This window comes from Centropristis striata, chromosome 17, assembly GCF_030273125.1.
Source record: "Centropristis striata isolate RG_2023a ecotype Rhode Island chromosome 17, C.striata_1.0, whole genome shotgun sequence".
NCBI classification, from domain to species: domain Eukaryota; kingdom Metazoa; phylum Chordata; class Actinopteri; order Perciformes; family Serranidae; genus Centropristis; species Centropristis striata.
The window spans coordinates 9,703,837-9,726,410 of record NC_081533.1 but is presented as its reverse complement, the minus strand read 5'-3'; the positions used below and the strand labels follow the sequence as shown (position 1 = coordinate 9,726,410).

Here is a 22,574-nt window from a genome sequence, read left to right as displayed (position 1 = left end):
AGCCTGATGGCAGCAGGGACGGAGCCAGACTTTTAGACATTTGGGGCTCAACCAGATCCCAGAGGGGGGGGGCTCAACAAGATTTTTTTTTTAAATCTCATTTACAGCAGCTACAGTCATGGAAAAAATAATTAGACCATTGTTTTCTTCAATTTATTGTTAATTTTAAATTCTGTGCACACAGGAGGGGCAATGAAAGGGACATTCAGCTGGTTTCAATCTGCAACCTCACCGCTAGATATCACTAAATCCTACGCACCAAACCTTTAACTAAAAACATAGAAAATATCAACCGAAATGGTCCAACTATAAGCACAGGCAGACACAAGTGGCTTTCTTGCTGCTGGTTTATTTTTTCCAAATCCAATGGGAAAACTCATTATTGTCAAGAAAATAAAAGTTAGACCATGTTTACTTCACATAACATTTCACGAAGTTTTGCATGCTGCAAAAGGGGAGTAGTCTTCAGTCTTTTAAGTTGCATGTCCACTTTAAGTCTGTTAAAATAAACAATTCACTTTTTTACTTTTTAACGTTTTTGTGCAACCGGCCTTCAAAATAAAAGCACTATTTCATTTGCCAGATTAAAGTGTATTCGAAAGAATATTTAAAGGACAAATACAACTTCTCAATCATGACATTGGTCTTAGAAAAGTAAACAAATTATACAAATTATGACTTACACCAACACTGCTCAGTCAAAATCTAGCTGTAAGACTTTTATTATTTTTTGTTCATATTGTGCTTATACAGTCATGGAAAAAAATATTGGACCACCCTTTTTCTTTTCTTCATCCTTTTTCATTTTAATGCCTGGTACGAGTAAAGGTACATTTATTTGGACAAATATAAAGCTAACAACAAAAATAGCTGATAAGAGTTTAATTTAAGAGCTGATATCTAGAAATTTAACATGGTTTTCTTGTTGTCATCATTATATTTGTCCAAACAAATGTACCTTTAGTTGTACCAGGCATTAAAATGAACAATAAATTAGAGAAAACAAGGATGGTCTAATATGTTTTTCCATGACTGTATGTTGCATCTTCCTATATTAATAAAATGGTCACAGAGTAGAGCTGGAGCCAGGTGTGATGCCCGCATAGAGAAACTGTAAACACTGTACAGGGAGGAGGATAAACAGGGTTTATAAGGGCCTAACAACTATTTTTCCCCTGTGTGAACTTGGTTCTGTGGTGAAGAGTCACTTCATGAGAAGAGTCCTGCAGGATTACAGTCTGATTACAGTTACTTACACTTCAGCTTTCTAGACTTGAGGTGGAAAAAATGTCTGTTCAGTCTGATGCAATCCAACACAGCAGCACAGCAAGAAGTTCTACCTTTTGGGAAAGATGGAATATTTACTTTTGTCAAGTCTGCACCAGAAAGTGTTTTTTCAACTTTTCGAGACTGCAACTTGTTTTTTTCTTTTTTTTTCTTAAAGGAACACTCCACCGTTTTTTCATATTAAAACATGTTATTCGGTCAAGTAAGACGAGTTGATACAGACCTCTTGCGTCTCAATGCGTGCACTCAATCGCCCTGGCGCGCGGCGCCACTTAGCTAGCACTTAGCTTAGCCCAGTTCATTCATTAGGATCCAAACAGATGGACAGTTAGAAGCGACCAAACTCCTCCACGTTTTCCCTATTTAAATACAGCTACACGAGTAGTTAAACGACCAAGTATGGCGACACAAAATAAAACGTGGCGCTTTTCTGAGCGGATAAAAAGGATAACTATAATGTATGGCGGAATAGCACTTGGGAGCACTTCGACTCGGCGCAGTAATATCATCACTCCTGAAAAATCTTCTCCCCCTCCCTCTCCCTCTCCCTCTCACTTCCGCTCCCTCTCACTTCCGTCAACAGAACCAACGTGAGCTGCACCAGGAGTAGTAGTATGAGCAGAGCTGACGAAGTATCAGGTTGTAGGAAGATATTTGTGAACAATCATGGTTATAACGTGCATCTTAAAGGGTTGCGATAACAAGCAGAAGGTATATAGTGCCGTTATGTTTCACAGAGAGGGAGGGGGAGAAGATTTTTCAGGAGTGATGATATTACTGCGCCGAGTCGAAGTGCTCCCAAGTGCTATTCCGCCATACATTATAGTTATCCTTTTTATCCGCTTAGAAAAGCGCCACGTTTTATTTTGTGTCGCCATACTTGGTCGTTTAACTACTCGTGTAGCTGTATTTAAATAGGGAAAACGTGGAGGAGTTTGGTCGCTTCTAACTGTCCATCTGTTTGGATCCTAATGAATGAACTGGGCTAAGCTAAGTGCTAGCCAAGTAGCTCCGCGCGCCAGGGCGAGTGAGTGCACGCATTGAGACGCAAGAGGTCTGTATCAACTCGTCTTACTTGACCGAATAACATGTTTTAATATGAAAAAACGGTGGAGTGTTCCTTTAAGACACTTACGCAGCCATTTCACAATTGGCTACCTTTCTTATGTTGTGTGAATCAAGGTTATAATAGTTTTGGATTTTTCATTAGTTTTGTTTTCAAATTTGGTTAGTTTTAATTCGTTTTTAGAGTGCGTTTGTTAGTTTTTATTGATATTATTTATTTATATTTAAATGCTTAGTTTTAGTCTGATTTTTACTAGTTTTAGTGTTAGTTTTAGTTTTTTTGTAATGGGGTATTTGTTGGGTGCAAGATTCAGAAAGGTCACAATAAATTTGCCTTATTTCTTTTGCCTTATCCATTTCAGCCCCAATAAGGTTATTAACTCGTATGATGATGAAAAATAGATTAAATAGATCATTTCAACCGGGCTCCAACAGGCTTATGTATGAAAAAAAGTTAACAAAGACTAAAATAAAGGACATTTTCACTATAATTGTAGTTTGTTTTAGTTCATGTTGTAACCGCACAATACAAGTTTCAGTTTTTTATTTTAATTTCAGTTAACCCTATGATGCACAACATGGGTCTAAAGTGACCCGACTGAGTTTTTAATTTTCTATATCTTTGCAATAAATTAATTTCATCATTCAGTATTCCAGGTTTTCCTCAATCAATTTGTTTTTGATTATCATACATCCTAATTTTTTGTTTTTCATTTCTTACTTTTTGCATAAAAACCCTTTTATTATCACTACGCTTCTAATGCACAACATGGGTCAAAAATTTCATTATGGGGTATTGTGTGTATAATTTTAAGGAAAAGTGAATTTAATCAATTTTGGAATAAGGCTGAAACATAAAAAAATGTGGGAAAAGTGAAGTGCTGTGAAAACCTTCCAGATACACTGTATGTGTGACAAAATGATACATAAACATGTTAAATATATTAAATATATGAGTGTGGAAAGTAACTATTTGAAACAAATGACTATTATTATAGTATTAGGTCATTTCATTTTAAATCAAATTTGGATGAATGAGTCAGTCATTTTTGACCCATGTTGTGCATTAGGAGGGTTGTCCATATGTTGTGCATCAAAGGGTTAACAAAAATGTTTTTTTAAATCTAGTTTTCGTTATTTGGTTAATTTTCGTTAACTATAATAACCTTGGTGTAAATGTCTTCCAGAACGGGAGTTTAGAAGGATTATTCATAATATAAACCATCTTTATTCTTACGTAGGAGTCCTGGTATTCAGTAAGTTTTCAAGGGAGTAAAGGTGATCTTTATTTTAATTAACTTCTTAAAATGTCTCCTAGCTGTATGTATAATAGAATTGGTGTTTGGGTCAAAATACAATTTAAAAATAACATGAACACAAGATGTTTGTGTTGTTGTTTTTTTATTGCGTGTTCTGTTGGTTAAAATGGTTACAAAGATTTAATTACGAATGCAAACAATAAGAAAATCAATGCTTGCTTTGCTTCTCCTTTTTCTCTCTTTGCTTTCCTTTTTTATTAGTGACATTAAGTACTTTTGCACTGACGACCAACGTTTTCTGTCTCAGTGTTTTGCAGTCCGAAAGCTGCCTTTTCCAACTTAATCATTTCTATTTTCTTCAAGTGGAAGAGTGACTCCATTTTCACTGCTGACACTTCATTCGCTCTAATAATTCAATTGCACCAGCAGCGTACCTGTCTGGGCCTCTTGCCAGCTCCTCTAGATATGCAGACACATTTCTCTACCTGCAAATGACCACTTAAATAAACCTCACAAGCAAATCTGTGTGTGCAGAAAAACTTCCTCTCAGTCGTATAGAAATGTTTCAGTCCTTTCCTCACCATGCCCCCCCTCGCTCTTGTCCTCAGACCTGGTTTATTTGGCACTTCTTTTCCAAATCCAATGGGAAAACTCATGATTGTCAAGAAAATAAAAGTTAGACCATGTTTACTTCACATAACATTTCACAAAGTTTTGCATGCTGCAAAAGGGGAGAAATCTTCAGTCTTTTAAGTTGCATGTCCACTTAAAGTCTGTTAAAATAAACAATTCACTTTTTACTTTTTAACGTTTTGTGCAACCGGCTCATGAGACTCTTCAAGGAACTTAGCTTAGCCTTCAAAATAAAAGCACTATTACATTTACCAGATTAAAGTGTATTAGAAATAATATTTAATGGACAAATACAACTTCTCAATCATGACATTGGTCTTAGAAAAGTAAACAAATTATACAAATTATGACTTACACCAACACTGCTCAGTCAAAATCTAGCCGTAAGACTTTTATTATTTTTTGTTCATATTGTGCATATACAATCATGGAAAAAATTTTGGACCACCCTTTTTCTTTTCTTCATCCTTTTTCATTTTAATGCCTGGTATAAATAAAGGTACATTTATTTGGACAAATATAATGCTAACAACAAAAATAGCTGATAAGAGTTTAATTTAAGAGCTGATATCTAGACATTTAACATGGTTTAATCTTTAAACTTCCTCCCAGTCGTATAGAAATGTTTCAGTCCGATCCTCACCGTGCCCCCCCTCCCTCCCTCTTGTCCTCAGACCTGGCGCTGGAGCGGGCCATGTTCTCCTGCGTGCTCAGGCCTCTGAGGTCCCACCTGGACAAAGCTCTGGTGGCGTCGCACAATCAGGACGGCACCACCCAGCGCCTCACCCAGAACATGATCCGCCTGAAGGGGGACGCCGCCATGGAGCGGCTCGGCGTGCGGACGGGCGTTCCCGACAGCCGCGAGGTGGAGCGGGTGAGGCAGAAGCTGATCCTGATGCAGCGGACGCACTCGCCCATCGACAAGGTGCTGCTGCTGCTGCAGGTGTGCAAGTGTGTCCACAAGGCCATGGGGTCCCTACATGGTGAGACATTTTACCTCATTTTATTGGATTTTAAAGGTACAATAACGAACTTTTTCTGAATTACAAAGTCTAAAAATGAATAGACCACTGTTTGGTTGTGTACTTTGGTTTTACTATTATAGGTTGTCTGCCGATAGCATCATATCCTCTTTGTGCATACGTCTTGTCAGCTAGAAACTGTCAGAAATTGACTTCTTATCCAGTTTTAATCCACATTTTTACAATACACTTTTTAGATTTGGGTGACTTTTTCCCGATATGATTTAGAGGTGTGAATCACCAGAGGCCCCACGATACGATTTTATCCCGATAGTATTGTTTTTTTACCAATTAGAGGGAATTCTCAGTCTGTTCATCTCACTTCAGACTTTTTATTTCTCCACAATGAGAGTCAAACCCACAGACCGACCAACAAAGTATTCAGTCAAACTGAACTGAACTGATATCAAACATGTTTGGACGACAACAACTGCAGCATTTTATTAAACTTTCCTCAACTTTAAGTTTCGCTGCTCTGAATTTTTTGGATTGAAACATAAAAAAGGCTTAACTTTGCAGCGTTATTTCAACAACTTCCCAACACGATATCCTGACGCACATGGTGTCTATAGATTCCTTAGATCTTCTAGTTTCAGTATCAGTATCTCCAGTATATTCCTAAAAGTGAGCCTGCAACAGCCTCCACAAAAACGGCAGCAGTCGGAACGCTAAATATCGATACTTGACGGACATGAATCGATATAATATTGCCACGAAAAATATATAGATACTATACTGTATCGACTTTTCCCCTCCAACTCTAATATGTTTTAACCATATGAAGGATTTTTGTCATCTGAAAGTTATCAGATTTGCACAGATTTGTCGCCTTAACAAAACAAAATTATAACTGAAAACTGATTTTTCTTTCTCTCAGGACTCTAAATACTGTGTTAGACCCATTAATACACCTCATCGTGTACTTTGTCGCTCTTTATAGTACAAGAAATCATCTCCATTTAAAGTTAAAATTGGTTGTGGGGTCTTCTATAGGTTTGATCTACAGATTAAGGCAAATATTAGGTTAATTAACAACTTTTAAGATTAGCTTTTCAAGCTTTTCCCATAATTGACAAGAAGACACAATGGAAAACACTCTTAAGCCACGCCCACTGAGGGATAAGTGTTGCTTAAACACTTATTTTTAATGTTTTTAATGAGTTTTACCAGTTACCAATCACTGGATCTGCTTGTTTTGGAGAGGAGGAGACCTTTGAGAATAATTTGGCTCCTGATAAAAACCTCCTGAAGGAATCCAAATCAGGAAAGTCGGACTGCAACTCCCTTAATTTTTTCTAAGCTCCAACTTTACTTTAAAAACAAACTTTATAAGTAGCAGCCGTCATGTTAAAACGTCACAGATTTCAAGTTTGGAGATGATTTTCTGGAAATTTTCTATTTACTGTAATGTTTTTTCAACTGTGTTTGCTGCTTGAAAGCTTTGCTATAATATGAACGAAGGTCAACAATCTTGGCGAAGGACGATCTCTTGTCACTTTCAAAACCTCCACACTTCAGACGAGCTGTAACTGTGTGAGCCGCAGCACGACCTGTCTGCTTCTCAGCACGACCTGCTGGGAAATAAAGTACTGTGCAAAGTATTTGGTGCATAGAAATGATAAGTTTTATTTGCAAAGCCTGAATAGGCTGGTAGCTACGTACACCAGGCTAAATTTAATTTAATTGAACACCTAATTTGGACCAGAAATGCACCTTTTTTTCTCTTTTTTTTCTTATACATTGCTGCAATTTGTAAATAAATATTATTTTCAGTTTAAAAAAAACCCCAAAGACGATAGCTTAGCCTTAAGCTGTCCTCCTGTTCTTCTGTTTCCAGGACAGGACGTGAGCTGGGACGACTTCCTGCCGTCTTTGTCCTACGTGATCGTGGAGTGTAACAGGCCTCACATCCTGATCGAGGTGGAGTACATGATGGAGCTGCTGGAGCCGTCCTGGCTCGGAGGAGAGGGTAAACTGTGCTGTGCCCTTTAATGTGTCTTTAATTTTGTTAAAACAAGCAACAGATCGTGCTTGTTTGTCTGTGGAAAAGGAAGGATTTCCATATCCGTACTAGCCTGGCTAACACCAGACTAATCTTAAATGAGATCTAGTCTGGGAACCAGCCGTTCATTTCTCCGTAGAGGAGGCGTGGTTTACGATCCTCCAGAGCCGTTTATTGGGCGCTACAAATGTCTATCAAAAGCAGCAAAAGCAGAAATGGATGGTTGTTGTGTGTGTGTCTGTGAGAGAGTGTTGCTTGCTGCTTTGCTTCTCCAGTTCTCGCTTTCTGCAAGATTATTTATTTTCACGCTTTATTCCCCCTCATGTCATTCAGCCACACACATCCACTGATTTTATGGGCAATAAACAAGCTGCTGCAGGCCTCTCGGCTCGTAGCGAGATCACCGGCGTTACAATAGCGGGGCTAATATCTAATAGCCCCGCTAACGCCGTAACGCTACCGCTAACAGCCCCGCTACCGTAACAGCGGTGATCTCGCTACGAGCCGGGGGACAGCGGAGCCGGCGAGAGACCTTTCGCCTTTCAACTTTCGCTCTAAACTATTTAAAACACCATCTACAGCTAAAGAGAGTTTCGCGTCTGCTGCAGCCATGTTGGATCAGTAAGAAAACTACAAAACTACAAGCTTCCGTCTGCCGAGTAGTACGCGTCATCGTCTCTCCGTCCCTCCTTGTTCTGTGATTGGATCCCTAAAACAGGGCTAAGAAACCTCTCTGGTTTCCAGACCCTTTCGCAGTTCGAAATGAAATCGAGCGCGCAAGGCAGTCTGGGTATACCCAGGCTATATCCGTACAGCAAAAAGATACAGAAAATACAGTATTCATACAGAAGCTGTTCGTAAAAGATAATACTTATCTACAAGTAAGATATGACCCCTAAACCAGCTGCTAAATGAACAGCTGTTGACTTGAGTTACATGACTTAAACTCTAAAACATTTTAAAGTGAACTTAAATGAAGCAACAAATGGATTATGATATTCTGACTTAATTGATTATTTTCACTATCAAATAAATCTGCCAGTTATCTTCCAGATTCATTAATTGATCATTTGGTATAAGCCTTATCACAAACCTTAATTTGCTATCATATAAGACTTTAAAAGATAACTAATGACTTCAGATCTAGCTGTTGATCACTTGTCACTGATTAGATTATGGCTGTCACATCTTTACCAATAATAACATGTCACTTTTGTCAGATTTAAAGGTGTTCATGACATGAAATTCTGTCTGAGCCTGGCTTGCCACCAAACAGCTCTCACCACAGTTTGATTCACATTCAGAGGCTGTATCCCAAAGTCAAGGATCCTCCCCTCAGAGTCGGGTCCTCCAGAGACGAGGCCAGAGTCCTTTCTATCACTAATAACACACAAATGGAGCAGCCTTCCGAGTGTGCAGGTGTGTGTCATTGCGTAACTGGACGTCCTGCTTAACCCATTGAAGCCTGGAAAGCGGATACGTCATTTTGTAGTATTTGTATAAGCTCTCAAATACTTTTTGAATTTCATTTCTATCTGCTACAGAGGCTGAAAAATCTATTATTTGGTAGAAGTGTTGACACTTCTGTTGAATTTCCAGAAAAACTTCAGGTTTTAGGGGCTGATTTTAAAATCGCCCAGAGGTTTTACAGGAAGTTTTAGGCGTCAATGGGTTAAATTCAGCGCTGCAATTTACTTTGCTTTGGCATCAGCACTCCACATATTTGTGGAAATAGAAGAAGATGCTTTAAGGTTGAATCTTCACAATTTAGCAAAAAAAAGCCACAAAGTGGATTAAGCCTGAATATTTCACTGATCCTGGCTGAATTTGGCCGCAACTTCTCTGTGATTTTTTTTACATCTTATCTTTTTTTATAAGATAAGATAAGATAAGATAAGATAAGATAAGAAATACTTTATTCATCCCAGCAGAGAAATGTAGGTGTTCCAGCAGCCAACATACACACAACACAACACAACACAACACAACACAACACAACACAACACAACACAACACAACACATGTATACATACATATTCCACCTATACAGAACATGAGCCCACAATACAGCCTAGTATAGAAGAAGTGGAATGGATGGTCCATGTGCATTAGTAGCTGTTACTCATAGATAACAGTTACAGCAAGTGTGCAAATATACAGGTGTGTAAATAAATAAACAGGTGTGCAAATATACATGTGCAAAAAACACATACTGTAAATACAGTATAAGCAGCTAAGCTAAAATTTAAATAAATATAAAAAAAACATTCACTTTCGTTTTTGGAGCAGTTCGTAAATTGACACTTTGCCAGCTGTAGGAGCCTAGATTGCACGAAAAAAAAGATTGCACAAAAATGGCATGTTCGAAGTTATTTACTAAAAGAAAGATGGACAGTGAAAATCGGCAATTCAAAGAAGAATGGATTGAAAAAATTGCATTCATTCTCCCTCCAACCAGCACAAGACCCATGTGCTTAATATGCCAGGAGACTATAGCCGTTATTAAAATTTCCAATTTGAAACGGAATTATGAGACAATGCGTAGGAATTTTGAAGAGACATTTCTTTAAAATTCAGACGTAAGAACAATAAAAGTGAATTCACTGAAATGGTCATAACAAGCTGCAAGCAGGACTCTTGTCACATCTATGACAGGTAAACACAAGAAGCCATTCTCAGATGCAGAAATAATAAGATAATGCATGACTGAAGTAATGGACACAATGTTTGAAGGCAAACAAAAAGAGGAAATTAAAGCTAAAATCAACAGCGTTCGTACAGGTGCTTGAAATCCTTGAAAATGCTTGAATTTAAATGTTTCAAGGTTTAAAAAGTGCTTGGATTTTGGATAAAGTGCTTGTAAATGCTTGAAATTCTTACTGTATTTCTCTTGCAATCTGACTATATCCACCTATAGACTATAGATAATCACATGTTCAATGTAAAAAATAATGAATAATATCTGAAATGAAGACCGTTCCTCCTAAAAGTGAAACCTCCCCCTTTTTAGTATGCAAGTACTCATCTTAAACATGCAATTTACAACAGGTGTAAGATACTAGAAAAGCTTGAAAATTGACCATAAAAGTCCTTGAAAAATGCTTGAATTTGACCACTGCTAAAGTGTACGAACCCTGAATTAAGCAAATCCCCCTGGAAATTATATTTTATTTAAGTTCATATTTTTGTTGTTTTGAATAAAAAGGACATTTTCTTTTGAATGTGGCCTGACCAACCTCAATAAATGGACCTTTGAGTCATTGAAAAAAATCTTTGTGGCCCTTTAAGATTTGTATTTGTTTACCCCTGTATAGGGTTGTCACGATACTAAAATTTTCAACTCGATACCGATATTCAGGAAAATCTTTGATACTCGATACCATTTTCAATACCACAAGGATAAAAAGAAAGACCCCAAAATTTAACAGAAATATTTTTATTAACAAGAAAAATGCAACATGTAAAAAATGAACAGAACCACAGGTTAAATATTTATAATAAAAAACAGTTGTTCAAAAAGAAACTGCAACTATGATAACAAGCTTCAGATACTCGATACTTTTGAAAATGAGTATTGTATCCGGATACAACGTTTGGTAAAGCTTTATAATAAGATCCTTAATAACCATTAATTACATTTACATTTACATTTAGTCATTTAGCTTTTATTCAAAGCGACTTACAGGAAGAGTAAAAGCAAACAATCAAGGTATAGTGCAATAAGAGCTATTAGTGCTAGTGACAATTCTTTGAGGAGTAGAATTATCATGTGGTCTAGGAGAGAAGATGCTCTCTGAAGAGCTGGGTCTTCAGGAGGTTTTTAAAGTTAGAGAGGGACGCCCCTGCTCTGGCAGGAACTGGTAGTGTGTTCCACCAGCGGGGAACAAGAAGTGCAAAGAGTCTGGATTGTCTTGGACCAACGGGGGGCAGAGCCAGGCGCCGTTCATTGGAAGAGCGCAGCGGTCTTGAGGTAGCATAGGTCTGAATCAGGGCGTTCAGGTAGGTAGGAGCAGTACCGGAGACAACTTTGTAGGCAGCATTAGAGATTTGAATTTGATGTGGGCTGCAACAGGTAGCAGCGGAGTGACATGTGACCTTTTAGGCTGGTTGTAGACCAGGAGCACCGCCGCGTTCTGGATCATCTGAAGCGGTTTTACTGAGCAGGCTGGCAGGCCTGTCAGGAGGCGTTACAGTAGTCAAGTGTTGAGATGACAACAGCTTGTGTCAAGAGTTGAGTGGCATGTTGAGTTAGGTAAGGTCTGATTTTTCTGATGTTGTAAAGTGCAAAGCGGCATGACCGGGTAACTGAGGCGACGTGACTGTAAAAGCTGAGTTGGTCATCAATCATCACACCTAAGTTTCTCACCACCCTGGTGGGGGCAAGACACAGGAAGTCAGTTTTGATGTTGATGTTGTGGTGTATTGTGGGTTTAGCAGAGAGGACCAGCAGTTCAGTTTTTGAAAGGTTCAGCTGGAGGTGACGTGCCTTCATCCAAGTGGCTATGTCAGTAATTAACAAGTAATAAGGCATTGTTCTCGCTTTAGATCCGGTAGTTGCAAAAAGCATAGTTAACTAATAGTTAACTTATAATAGATGAGCAATAAAGTGTATTTTAATATCAATAAGCAAACAAAATAAGATTAATAAAGGCATGACAAAGACATAATGGGTGGGTCATGGGTGTTTGTAATGCCATTATTAACACTTATATAAGCTTATAAACACACAATAATGTTAATAAGCATCTTGTAAGGACTTACAAGGGCCTTATTACTTGTTAATTAACCCTCTATAAGTACGGTGTTGCCCTCAGGCAACATACCCATTTTTGGCCTGTCAAATTTCTACAGTGTATGTTTCTCAGTGATGCAATACTTTAAAAAAGAGGGAAGAGTATAGGGAACCACTAGCAATGCTTTAATTTGACACAAGACCTCCAGGAGGCCATATTGAAACCCTTCTTTGCAGACTTTTCCAAAGGAAACAGCTTTGCTATTTTGTGCAACAAAAAAGCACTCAAAACATCATTTTGTTGCCCTTTTCCATCTGGAAACAGGTGAGGTCTACTTATAGGTGAGTAAACCTTCATTTTCGATAGTTTCATGCAATTTAGTTTTATAATTGACACATGGCAACAGGCAACAAACCCCAGAAACTTAAAAATATATATGTAAAATTTCTTCAGATTATGTTTATTTAGTCTATTTTAAGACAAAAAAACCCCACTCCAAACATTCTATTCCTAACGGGCATCATAATGTGTACCATAGAGGATTAATGGTTATTACAAGGACCTTAATATAAAGCGTTACCCAACGTTTTAGTATCGATACTTTTTTGAGTATCGGTACTTTTGACAACCCTACCCCTGTACTAGAAGCTGACTTGTCTCCTCTTGTGTTTGTGGTTCCAGGTGGCTACTACCTGACCAGCGTGTACGCCAGCCTGTGTCTGATCCAGAGTCTGGACCGGGAGCAGCCGCTGGCAGGCTGCCTGACGCCGGAGGCCCAGGAGGCGCTGAAGGAGTGGAGCTGCAGGCGGAGCCGAGAGGCCCAGAGACAGAAGGAGAACCAGCAGAGTCAGGTGGGTTTATGATCGTAGTAGTGCGACACAGAAACACTGTTAGCTGTTAAAGCATGTGTGGGTTTGAACAGTAATCTACTTTATAGCTGTCACACACAGCCGCCCTGTGTGAAGTGCTGATTGAGGCGAGGAGCGTGGAACTCCTGCTTATTATTCAGTGGAATAGTTTTATGGGATATTCTCCACGGTGCCGTGTCAGTGATGTAACGGTTCAGTTTCATTTAAAAACTTTTTATGCCTCTCTGGCGCTACTTTGTACTCTTTATTGACTGGAATCATATGTGTCAATATGTCAGTTCATACCTTAAATTAAACCCCTAAATATCACTTCACTACATACAGTCACCCTTGTTTTCTTCATTGCATTTGTTCATTTTAATGCCTGGTACAACTAAAGGTACATTTGTTTGTACAAATATAATGATACCAATAAAAAATAGCTGATAAGAGTTTAATTTAAGAGCTGATATTTAGACATTTTACAGGGTTTTCTTGATAATTACCAAAATCATTATCTAGAAAACCATAAAAATGGCTAGATATCAGCTCTTAAATTAAACTCTTATGAGCTATTTTTGATGTTATCATTATATTTGTACAAACAAATGTACCTTTAGTTGTACCAGGCATAAAAATGAGGAAGAAATTGAAGAAAACAATGGTCTAATCATTTTGTTCTATGACTGTACATTGTTTAAGTCTGAACTAGGGGTGGGCGATATGGGCAAAAAAAAAAAAAATTTTGATTTTTTTTTTTTTTTTCTGATAACGATTATCTGACAATATCCTTTGAAATGTGATTTGAATTCTTCCTGCTTACCAGGACATCTACGGATAGACACAATGTTTCAGAAAAACAGCTCTTGTTTATTTTTTAAAAAACTTAAGCATTCAAGAGACTCCCAGTTAAACTCCAAAAAAGAGACATTAAATGAGTAAACATCGTTTACACGTTTGTTTTCTTTTTGAGATATTATAAATCCTCGATAAGGTAAAATTGCATATCGACAAAACAGCGTTAACAATATTATCTTAGACGATATTTATCGCCCACCTCTAGTCTGAACAGATATAAATATATACTGTAACGTGACTGGTCAGCGGAGGCATAAAACTAAACTGGTAATTCTAGTTCAGTTTTCTCCAGTCAGAGTTCACAGAATTTTTGTCACAAGACTGTTGGTCTCAGCCGAGTCATTCATGGTTTACAAGTTGCTTGGAGGAACACAATTTATTGTTTTTTACAGGATCTGGTTAGTGTAAACGGTTTATTTTTAGCATTTTTTTAAAAACAGAGACATTTAGAAGAAAGTGATTTTGATCAAATGTCTCTATTTGTAGATAGAAGCGTTCGTCGCACATAATTCATTCAAGGTCTGACGAAGTCTTACTATAATTTCTGGCTGTTTTTTTTTGCTTTCTGGCGATAATAAATGGTGAAATTTTGTCAATTTTGTCCTGGGTGGAGCTTAGGCAAGAGCAATTGAAACCACACACTTCAGTCTATCTATCTCTGTATTTTATTTTTATCAAATTAAACTAGGAAGAAACTACAGAATGTTAAGACCAAATCTTTGATCTAGCCGTGATCCGACTGATTTTCCCTGTCTGCTCAGGCTTCTAACAGCCTTAAAAAAACAAAGATCAGCTCATCATTCGTTGACACTTTAACAAATAGTGCAGAAGATTCAAATCTCTCGTCTTCTGATAGACAAATCAAGATCCCAATTATAATGAACGTCATTTTTGCATCTGAAATATGGAAACATTTAACCTGAAGCTGTAATTTCAGCTACTTAGTAACTAGTATCTTATGTATTTTTATGTTTTTATCAGACGGTTGTCTACTGATCGGTTAGTTTCTTCTCGTCATTGATTTTTTTCAAGAATAATGTAAACTGAGACATGTAGAATAAAGTGATTTTGATAAATTATCCCTATTTCAAGCATAGAATGGTTATTTTTCCTGATGGAAGCGTCCGTCGCACATAATTCATTCATTCATATAGGATAATAAATTTCTCTCCTGGATTGGAGCTTAGGCGAGAAAAAAGCCTTTTTTTAAATTATCAAATAAAGCAAGGATCTAACCATGATCTGACTGTTTTTTTAATATTGTTAGAAGTCTGTGCAGACAGGAAAAATAAAAGAACAGCTAAAAAAAGTGACAAAAAAAAGTGCAGAAGGTTCAAATCTCTCATCTTCTGATGGACCAATCAAGATCCCAATTATAATAAACGTAATTTTTGCATCTGAAATATGGACAAATTTAACCTGAAGCTGTAATTTCAGCTACTTATTAACTACCGGTAGTATCTTATGTATTTTTATGTTTTTGTCAGACAGTTATGTACTGGTTAGTTAGTTTCTCCTCGTCAGTGATTTTTTTTTTTTTTTTTTGCATTTTAAAAAAAACTGAGACTGTAGAATGTCGAATAACGTGGGTGACATGTAAAATGAAAAGTATCACTATTTTGAGCTTAGAATGGTTATAGAGATTCATTCAAGGACCCTCAGAAAGTTAAAACTTTGGCTGTTATTGCTGCTTTTTCACTTTCTTGCTCAAATTAAGCTAGGAAGACATACAGTACATACATTTACATAATGTAAAGAACAAACAAATCTGTGATCTAGCCATGATCTGAGATTCAAATCTCTCATCGTCTGATGGCCCGATTTAAGATCACAGTTGTAATGAAATATTGAAAAATTTAACCTGAAACTTTATTTTTTAGCTACAGAGCAACCCGTTTTTAATGTATGGATGTGTTTTTATCAGATTGTTCTCTACTGATTGGTTAGTTTCTTGTTATCATTTGTTGTATTTTTCAAATTATGTTAGCTTTTTTTGTTGTTTTTTTGTTTCTTATTGCTTCTTTTTCTCCTTAAGTTGAGTGAAAGTCTTTCGTATAAGCCCCCGTCTTCTTATCTGCGTTTTATACCATCTTCTGTGTGCTCAAACAAGAACCAAAGCACCTTAATGTGTCAAATGTGGTCTATAAAGGTGTGATGAGTCTTTACACAGCTTTGATTTTAAGCCTTTTTCATTGCTTCAAAGTCCTATAAAAGCAGCTGATACTCTGGATCTGAACTCCACTTCAGCTTCTAACACTAAGAATCATCAACAAACGCTGAAATAAGTCAAACACGAACCAGTTTTATGTCTTTCGAACGGCACAAACAGCAACAACACCGAGGCGATAATCCACCCAGAGAGGTCAGACTTTACAAATTTAACCTGAAGCTGAAGTTTTAGCTACAGAGCAACTCATTTTTTATATATTTAAATGTTTTTATTAGATTGTTCTCTACTGATTGGTTAGTTTCTTGTTATCGTTTGTTATATTTTACGTACAAATTATGTTAGCTTTTTTGTTGTTATTTTGTTTCTTATTGCTTCTTTTTCTCCTCAAGTTGAGTGAAAGTGTTTCATATAAGCCCGTCCTCTTCTTCCCCGATACATTTCCTTTTTTTTTTTTTTTTATGAACTGTATTTTATACCATGTTTTGTGTGCTCAAAAAAGAACCATACAACCTTAATGTGGGAAATGTGGTCTATAAAGGTGTGACGAGTCTTTACACAGCTTTGATTTTAAGCCTTCTAATGTTAACTTAGACTAAAAAAGCAGCTGATACTCAGAATCATCAACAAACGTTCCAACAAGTCAAACACGAACCAGTTTTTTGTCTTTCGAACGGCACAAACGGCAACAACACCGAGGCGATAATCCACCCAAAGAGGTCAGACTTTACATTAATTACACTGATGGCTGAGCAACATCAGCTTATCTCACATCTGTGACAATGACAGGTGGGGCAGGACGACCCAGATTTGACTGGAAGGGGACCGCAGGTAACTGTGATGCTGCTCGGGAAGTCCGAGCAGCGCTCTAATCCAGCGAGGTCAAGAGGTGAAGACACGGCGGGGTCACACCTGGATTTCCCTCCTTCGCGTGCAAATTTCAAACTCATTTTAGGGGATTAGTTTTTAGTCATTTTTAAGAGGTAATCCACTGATCTGGGGCCGCCGGCTTACGAAGGGGGCATGCACTAATGCGCACTTTTACCTACACTCTCCTGTTATCACTGCGCCGGCCTCGGATTGGTAAAAATCGCTCCGGTGCCAGATGCCATGGAAAAAAGGCATTGTCATCCACAACGTTTCTGTCTCGTCACGTGGTGCCTCTCCTGGCTTCAAATAGCCGATCTAACTCACCCGGCAGCCAGATTTTCCACTGACACAGGCGGGGATCAGTGAGCCAAGTGCTATGAAGAAGTGGGCGGTCAGATAACATGAAATTTATTGAGCTGCATCTACCCATCGAAGCAGGCAAACACAATATGCACACGGACAGCGAGGAGCTCAGTGACTCTGTAAGTTTTCTTGATGGCAGACCTGTTGATTGTAATTGCCAGCGTGTGTGTTTTTTCTGTTTTAAGAGCCTGTTTGGCCACTTGTGTATCTGTGTGTGTTGGGAGAGGAGAGTTGTGTGTGCAGGTAGGATGTGTGTGTCTGTGTGTGTGTTTGTGTGGGGCAGAGAAGAGATTTCTCTCTGGTTTCTCAAGGATGGATGTTTGGTAAAAGGATTAGTATGTTTTCATGGTGTGTGTGTGTGTGTGTGTGTGTGTGTGTGTGTGTGTGTGTGTTAAAGAGAGGTGTGAGGGCGTCTGTAGGTGGTTGGATCTGACATTATATAATGGCTCAGGTACACCACAATTGCTGGTAAGTGTTTTTGAAGAGTGGCATTTGTTTTTTTTCCGGCTCGTTTTGTTGTGCGTTTGGTCGTTTTTTTGTTCTTTGCAAAATGTCAAAAAAAAAGTTTCTGTTTGGATTCGAAGGGAAACTTCTCTAGAGCGAGCATGATGGATTTTATCTGGTGAGTTTGTTTGGACGCTCTGTGGTGGATTCACATTGAGCCCGACCGATTTATCTGTTGGCAGATATTATTGAGTCGATATCAGCCCGTCACAGACATATCGGTATTTTTCGGTTTCTCTCTGTATTTTTCGGTATCGGTGCACGTGTTGTCCGATATGTGCCAATACGAAAAACTTTTTAATGGAACATATAATGCAGAAAATGATGCTTGGGTTGATCTAGAAATAATGTTATCTATTTATTTTATTTTTTTTCATTGTCAGAAATTGACTGATACTGTACATATAGTTCTATTTAACTTTTTTCATTTCATTTTTTTTTCATTTATTTAAATGGACAGAAATGAGCTAATATTCAACAATCAGTTGTTTATTTAGCTATATTTTTATTTTTTAAATCATATTTAATTTTTACATCGTATAAATTCTTACAGGATCTGAAGCTGATTGATAGTGAAAATAAAGTACTTTTTAGCTTTTTTCTTTTTTTAGTTTATTCTCTATTTAAATGGTCAGCAATTTATGAATACTAAACATACTGTACTATTAAGCTTTTTTAAATTAATTTAAATGGTCAGCATTTGACTGATACTGTTCATACAGTACTAATAGTCTATTTTTTATTTTGCTTTTTTTTTTTAAATGGTCAGCAGTTGGCTGATACTGAACTTACTTACACCAGTGTTTATATAGCTATTTATTTTATTTTTATTTATTCTGTATTTTTATTTTATTTTATTTCATAAAAATATTATTAACTGATACTGAACATACAGTAGATATGTTTATTTAGCTCTTTATTTTATTTATTTATTTTTTTCAGTTATTTGTTGAACTGGTTGACAACTGACACATTGCAAGTATAGTAACAGTAAATATTATTTAAGTTATTTAAAAAAGCAGCCTGCAGAGTCATACAGGTGTAAACGATGTACTTTTTATTCCAGCTGAAAAATCCACTATAACCTGAAGAGTATATTGTACAGTATAAAACCAGTATCAGTGTAAAACGTCTCGTATCAGTCGGCTCTAATGTTGTGAGAGTGTCAATGGAGCCGCAACAGAGAAAAGAGCAGCTGATTCTCCTGTAAAGCTCTCAGAGCCGCTGGTTGTGTGTGTGTGTGTGTGTGTGTGTGTGTGTGTGTGTGTGGGAAGCAGAAGCTTTGTTTTAGAGAGAATTTCTTTTATGAGCATCATTTATTATGGTGGATTATCATCAGCCTGTGCTCTCACTTCTCCTCTGGCTCCATCTCTCTCTCCTCCCCCTCTTTTGCCCTCACTCCATAAGCCTCTTGACCTCTGTTTTGCATGAATACAGTATATATTCACTCTTTTTTTCTCTCTCTCTCTCTCCTCTCTTCCTCTCCTCTCCTCTCCCTCCCTCCAGAGGTGCGTTCGGATACTGTTCCAGGACGGGGAGCGGAGCGCCGTGCGGACGTTGCAGTGGAGAGCCGGCGAGACGAGCCAGGCCCTGGCGCAGCTGTGCGCCGCCACTTTCGAAGTGTCCGACCCGCAGCAATACACCCTGTACTGGCGCAGCGGCGGCGAGATGCGGGCCCTGCCGCCTCAGGCCCAGCCCCAGGACCTGGCCAGCCACAGCGAGGGGGGGCCCTCGCTCTCCTACCTGAGGACCGACCACGACTTCAGCAAGATGCGGCGGCTCACCAGAGGTGGCGCCGTGGACCTGAGCGAGTCGGTGTGTGAGGAGTGAGTGGGAGGAGTGGAGGAAGGAGGGAGGAGGGGGAGGAGATGGATGGTTGCTCGGGCTTTCTCTCTCTTTCTCTCTCTTGTTCTGTCTCTTTCTCTCTCCGGCGGTGTGTTGTGTCTCGTCGCGGGTCAGGACCCGTTGTGAAAAAAGCCCTTCTCCAGACTCGGAGCAGACCTTTTAAAGCGGTAAACTCTTTTCCTAAATGGACCAACATGCAGAGCAAAGCAGGACCAACATAAGGGACTGTTGCCAAAAGTTGTCCCACTCAGTGTGGCTACTGGTGTAAAGGAGTGTTCTTCTATTTGTGACATGGAAAATGTGTAATAAATGGATTTTGGTTGTTATTTTGAAACATGAAACCCAGAGTTATACCATGAAGGGATTGCATCATTAAAACGTGAAGAGGCTCAAATCCAAAGACAAATTCTGTGAGACTACTGTTGCCTGGAAACAAAATCACTTCCCGTATACACACACACACATACACACATACACACACACACACACACACACTTACACACACGTGAAGGCAAATTGTCCACCGTGGCTGTATGTGATGTAACCCTTTCACTGTATAGTTCTGGGCTCAATCTAAAAAGACTTGGATGTTTTTATTACTTCACTCTTATGTGTAAAAGTCTGCGGATTGGTTTCTGGAATACAGTTTGATTTGATGATGTGTTATAATATAATAGCCAAGACCAAACCTCAATACCAAAGTGATAAAGATAAATAAAGACAGGCCACTTTGTGATGTTTATTTTGAGAGAAATCAGGTTTAGAAGCTAGAGGGAGAAGCTTTAAAATCAGCTGTTTATTTTTAGAATCACCCACAGAGACGATTTTATTTTTTGCTTTTTAGGAAAAGCGCAGACTCTCCTTGTTGCTATTCTATTTAGTGTTTTTGGCAGGTGGAGTAATGATCGAGTAGGAGGGAAGTGATAGAAAAGCATCAAACCATGTGAAGGAAGGGAAGAAAAAAAAAAGCAACAGATTCATTGAATGACTTGCGAATGTATTCAAAATCTTTTTTTCTCTCTCTCTCTCTCTCCATGTCAGACTTTAATCCTTTCACAATTCATTTGCTTTTTGAGTTTTACTGTAAAATAACAGTGCTGAGCGGACAGTCTGACCAATAAACCGGCTCCTCTCGGCCGCTGGGCTGGTTGAATGTAAATGTAAACGTCACCAGCTGCTGGTGGCTCCTGCTGCAAGTCATCACTATCAACGGACTGTTCAACCCAGTGTCACTACCGATTATCATGTTGTGTATCTTAAAACTAACTTTTAATTGTTCAATTTGTTGGGTTAGATATCAAAAAGTATGGATTCTGATCAGCTGCAGAGGTTCACTTTGACGTGTTTTTTGAACATTATTCTTGCATGCTTTTATTTTTCATTTAACGTGAAGGTTCCTGCGAATGTGGCGTGTGTGCGCGTGAAGCATGTGTTCATTGTGAGAGCTCACTATTTCTTTTCTTGTTTTCAATGTGGAAAAAAACACATTACTGTATTTTGTCAGGTAACTCAGTATCGCAATAAAAATTGCAATATCTGTTCACAGTGTTGTTACATTCACTTTTGTTTTGTGGTTTGAGGTGTGAATGTTGTGACTGAGCGTCTTTACCTGACTCCACCACCAGGGGGCAGCAGATAATAACATTTTACTCCTGCATTTAAACTACCGGCTCATTTTAAAATGTATTCATTCAAGATTTTTTTGGTTCTCTAATGTTGACATCCTGACAGATTGATTTTTATTTCAGCTGTAAAGGCAATTTTTATTGTCATGCATTGTTTAATTTTGAGATTTTGGGCAATTTTGCTTCCAAAACAACAACAAAAAATACCCATTTAGGTGTTTGTTTTACTCTTGTGTTTGTATACTGTAAAAAAAAAAAAAAAAAGAAAAGAAAAGAAGAAAACAAAAACGTTATTTTCCAGACATTTACTGTATTATTTTACTGGATTGTCCTTGTTATTTCTAAATTAAGAACATAATATTAAAAAAACGTTTTTAAGTACCTTTTAAAAAAAAATATTTACCACACTATTGCCATTGAAATCTATAAATGAATTAATGTGACATTGTAGTTTTTTTTTTACAGTATTATATAGTATAATATAGTATTTTATAGTATTATTCAATTCATGGTCTTCAATGTTAAATTGCAATTGCAGTTAATTCTATGTAAAAAAAAAAAAAAATCAAAAATACACATATTGCTGAATGTAAAACAATGTTTTTTTCAGTAAGAACTTTAAATTTAATGTAAAAAAAAAAAGGAAAAAGAAAAGACTGAAAAATCTGGGAGCAAAAGTTGCAAAACACATACCATTATATTAAAGTTTAAAACAAACTTTATTTATTCTAGCATAGTATAGTTATGCTTTTATTATATTCTATATAATAATACAGATATTTGCTGAATATTATCTGTAGGTTTAAATTAATTATCTGTAAAATAACTTGCAATAACTTTGATGGCAAGTTTTTGGCAACTTTTGCTGCCAGAGTTTTTACCTTTTTTTTTACAGTGTAGATGTTGTTTCATATTCAAACATACAATTTCAGAAAATAATCAACTCGGAGAAAGTTTCATGGTGATATCTATTAATTTATTTACCATATCAAAGAAAGCGCTGCTCAGTTTTTACACAGGCCTTCATTTTAATCCATGTTTAATGTATTTAATGTATTTAAAAGTTTATTTAAAAATACAGGTAAACCCTTTTATGCATTATAAACAAACTTAAAATATGTTAGAATCTGCTTATAGCACTGTATAATTGTAATTATAAGCTCTATCGTTCATTATAAAGCTGTAATAATGACTGATATGGCCCACACAAACAGAATTTCTTTATAATCTTTTGATAAATAATAACTTTGTTCCTCCAGTCTAGTTTGACAGGTTTTTATTATTTACCATTTAAATCTCACATTTTTTCACATCAGTCGTTGTTGTTTTCGAGCATTTATTAACGTAACTTTCTCATTGTTAAAAGTTATTTTACAGAGCACAGTATGGCGACTGGTTCACTGCATGTAACTGATAATTTATTAACAGAATTTCACCCAAAAAAAGTGAGAAATTGTTGAAATAGTCATCTTAGTTTATGATGCACCTTATGC

At 37.4% G+C, this 22,574-nt stretch overlaps 1 protein-coding gene across 2 annotated transcripts in view; it reads left to right on the top strand.

Moving 5' to 3' along the window:
* rin1b (Ras and Rab interactor 1b) overlaps positions 1 to 20,997 on the top strand; it is a 61,745-nt gene extending 40,748 nt beyond the window's left edge. For both annotated transcript variants that reach the window (XM_059354952.1, XM_059354953.1), the window contains exons 9-12: positions 4,919 to 5,227; positions 7,104 to 7,235; positions 12,683 to 12,852; positions 19,118 to 20,997. In XM_059354952.1, the coding sequence (XP_059210935.1) occupies positions 4,919 to 5,227; positions 7,104 to 7,235; positions 12,683 to 12,852; positions 19,118 to 19,441 (935 nt within the window). In that variant the 3' untranslated portion in view covers positions 19,442 to 20,997. The remainder of the gene's footprint in view (positions 1 to 4,918; positions 5,228 to 7,103; positions 7,236 to 12,682; positions 12,853 to 19,117) is intronic.
* Positions 20,998 to 22,574: the final 1,577 nt, after the last annotated feature.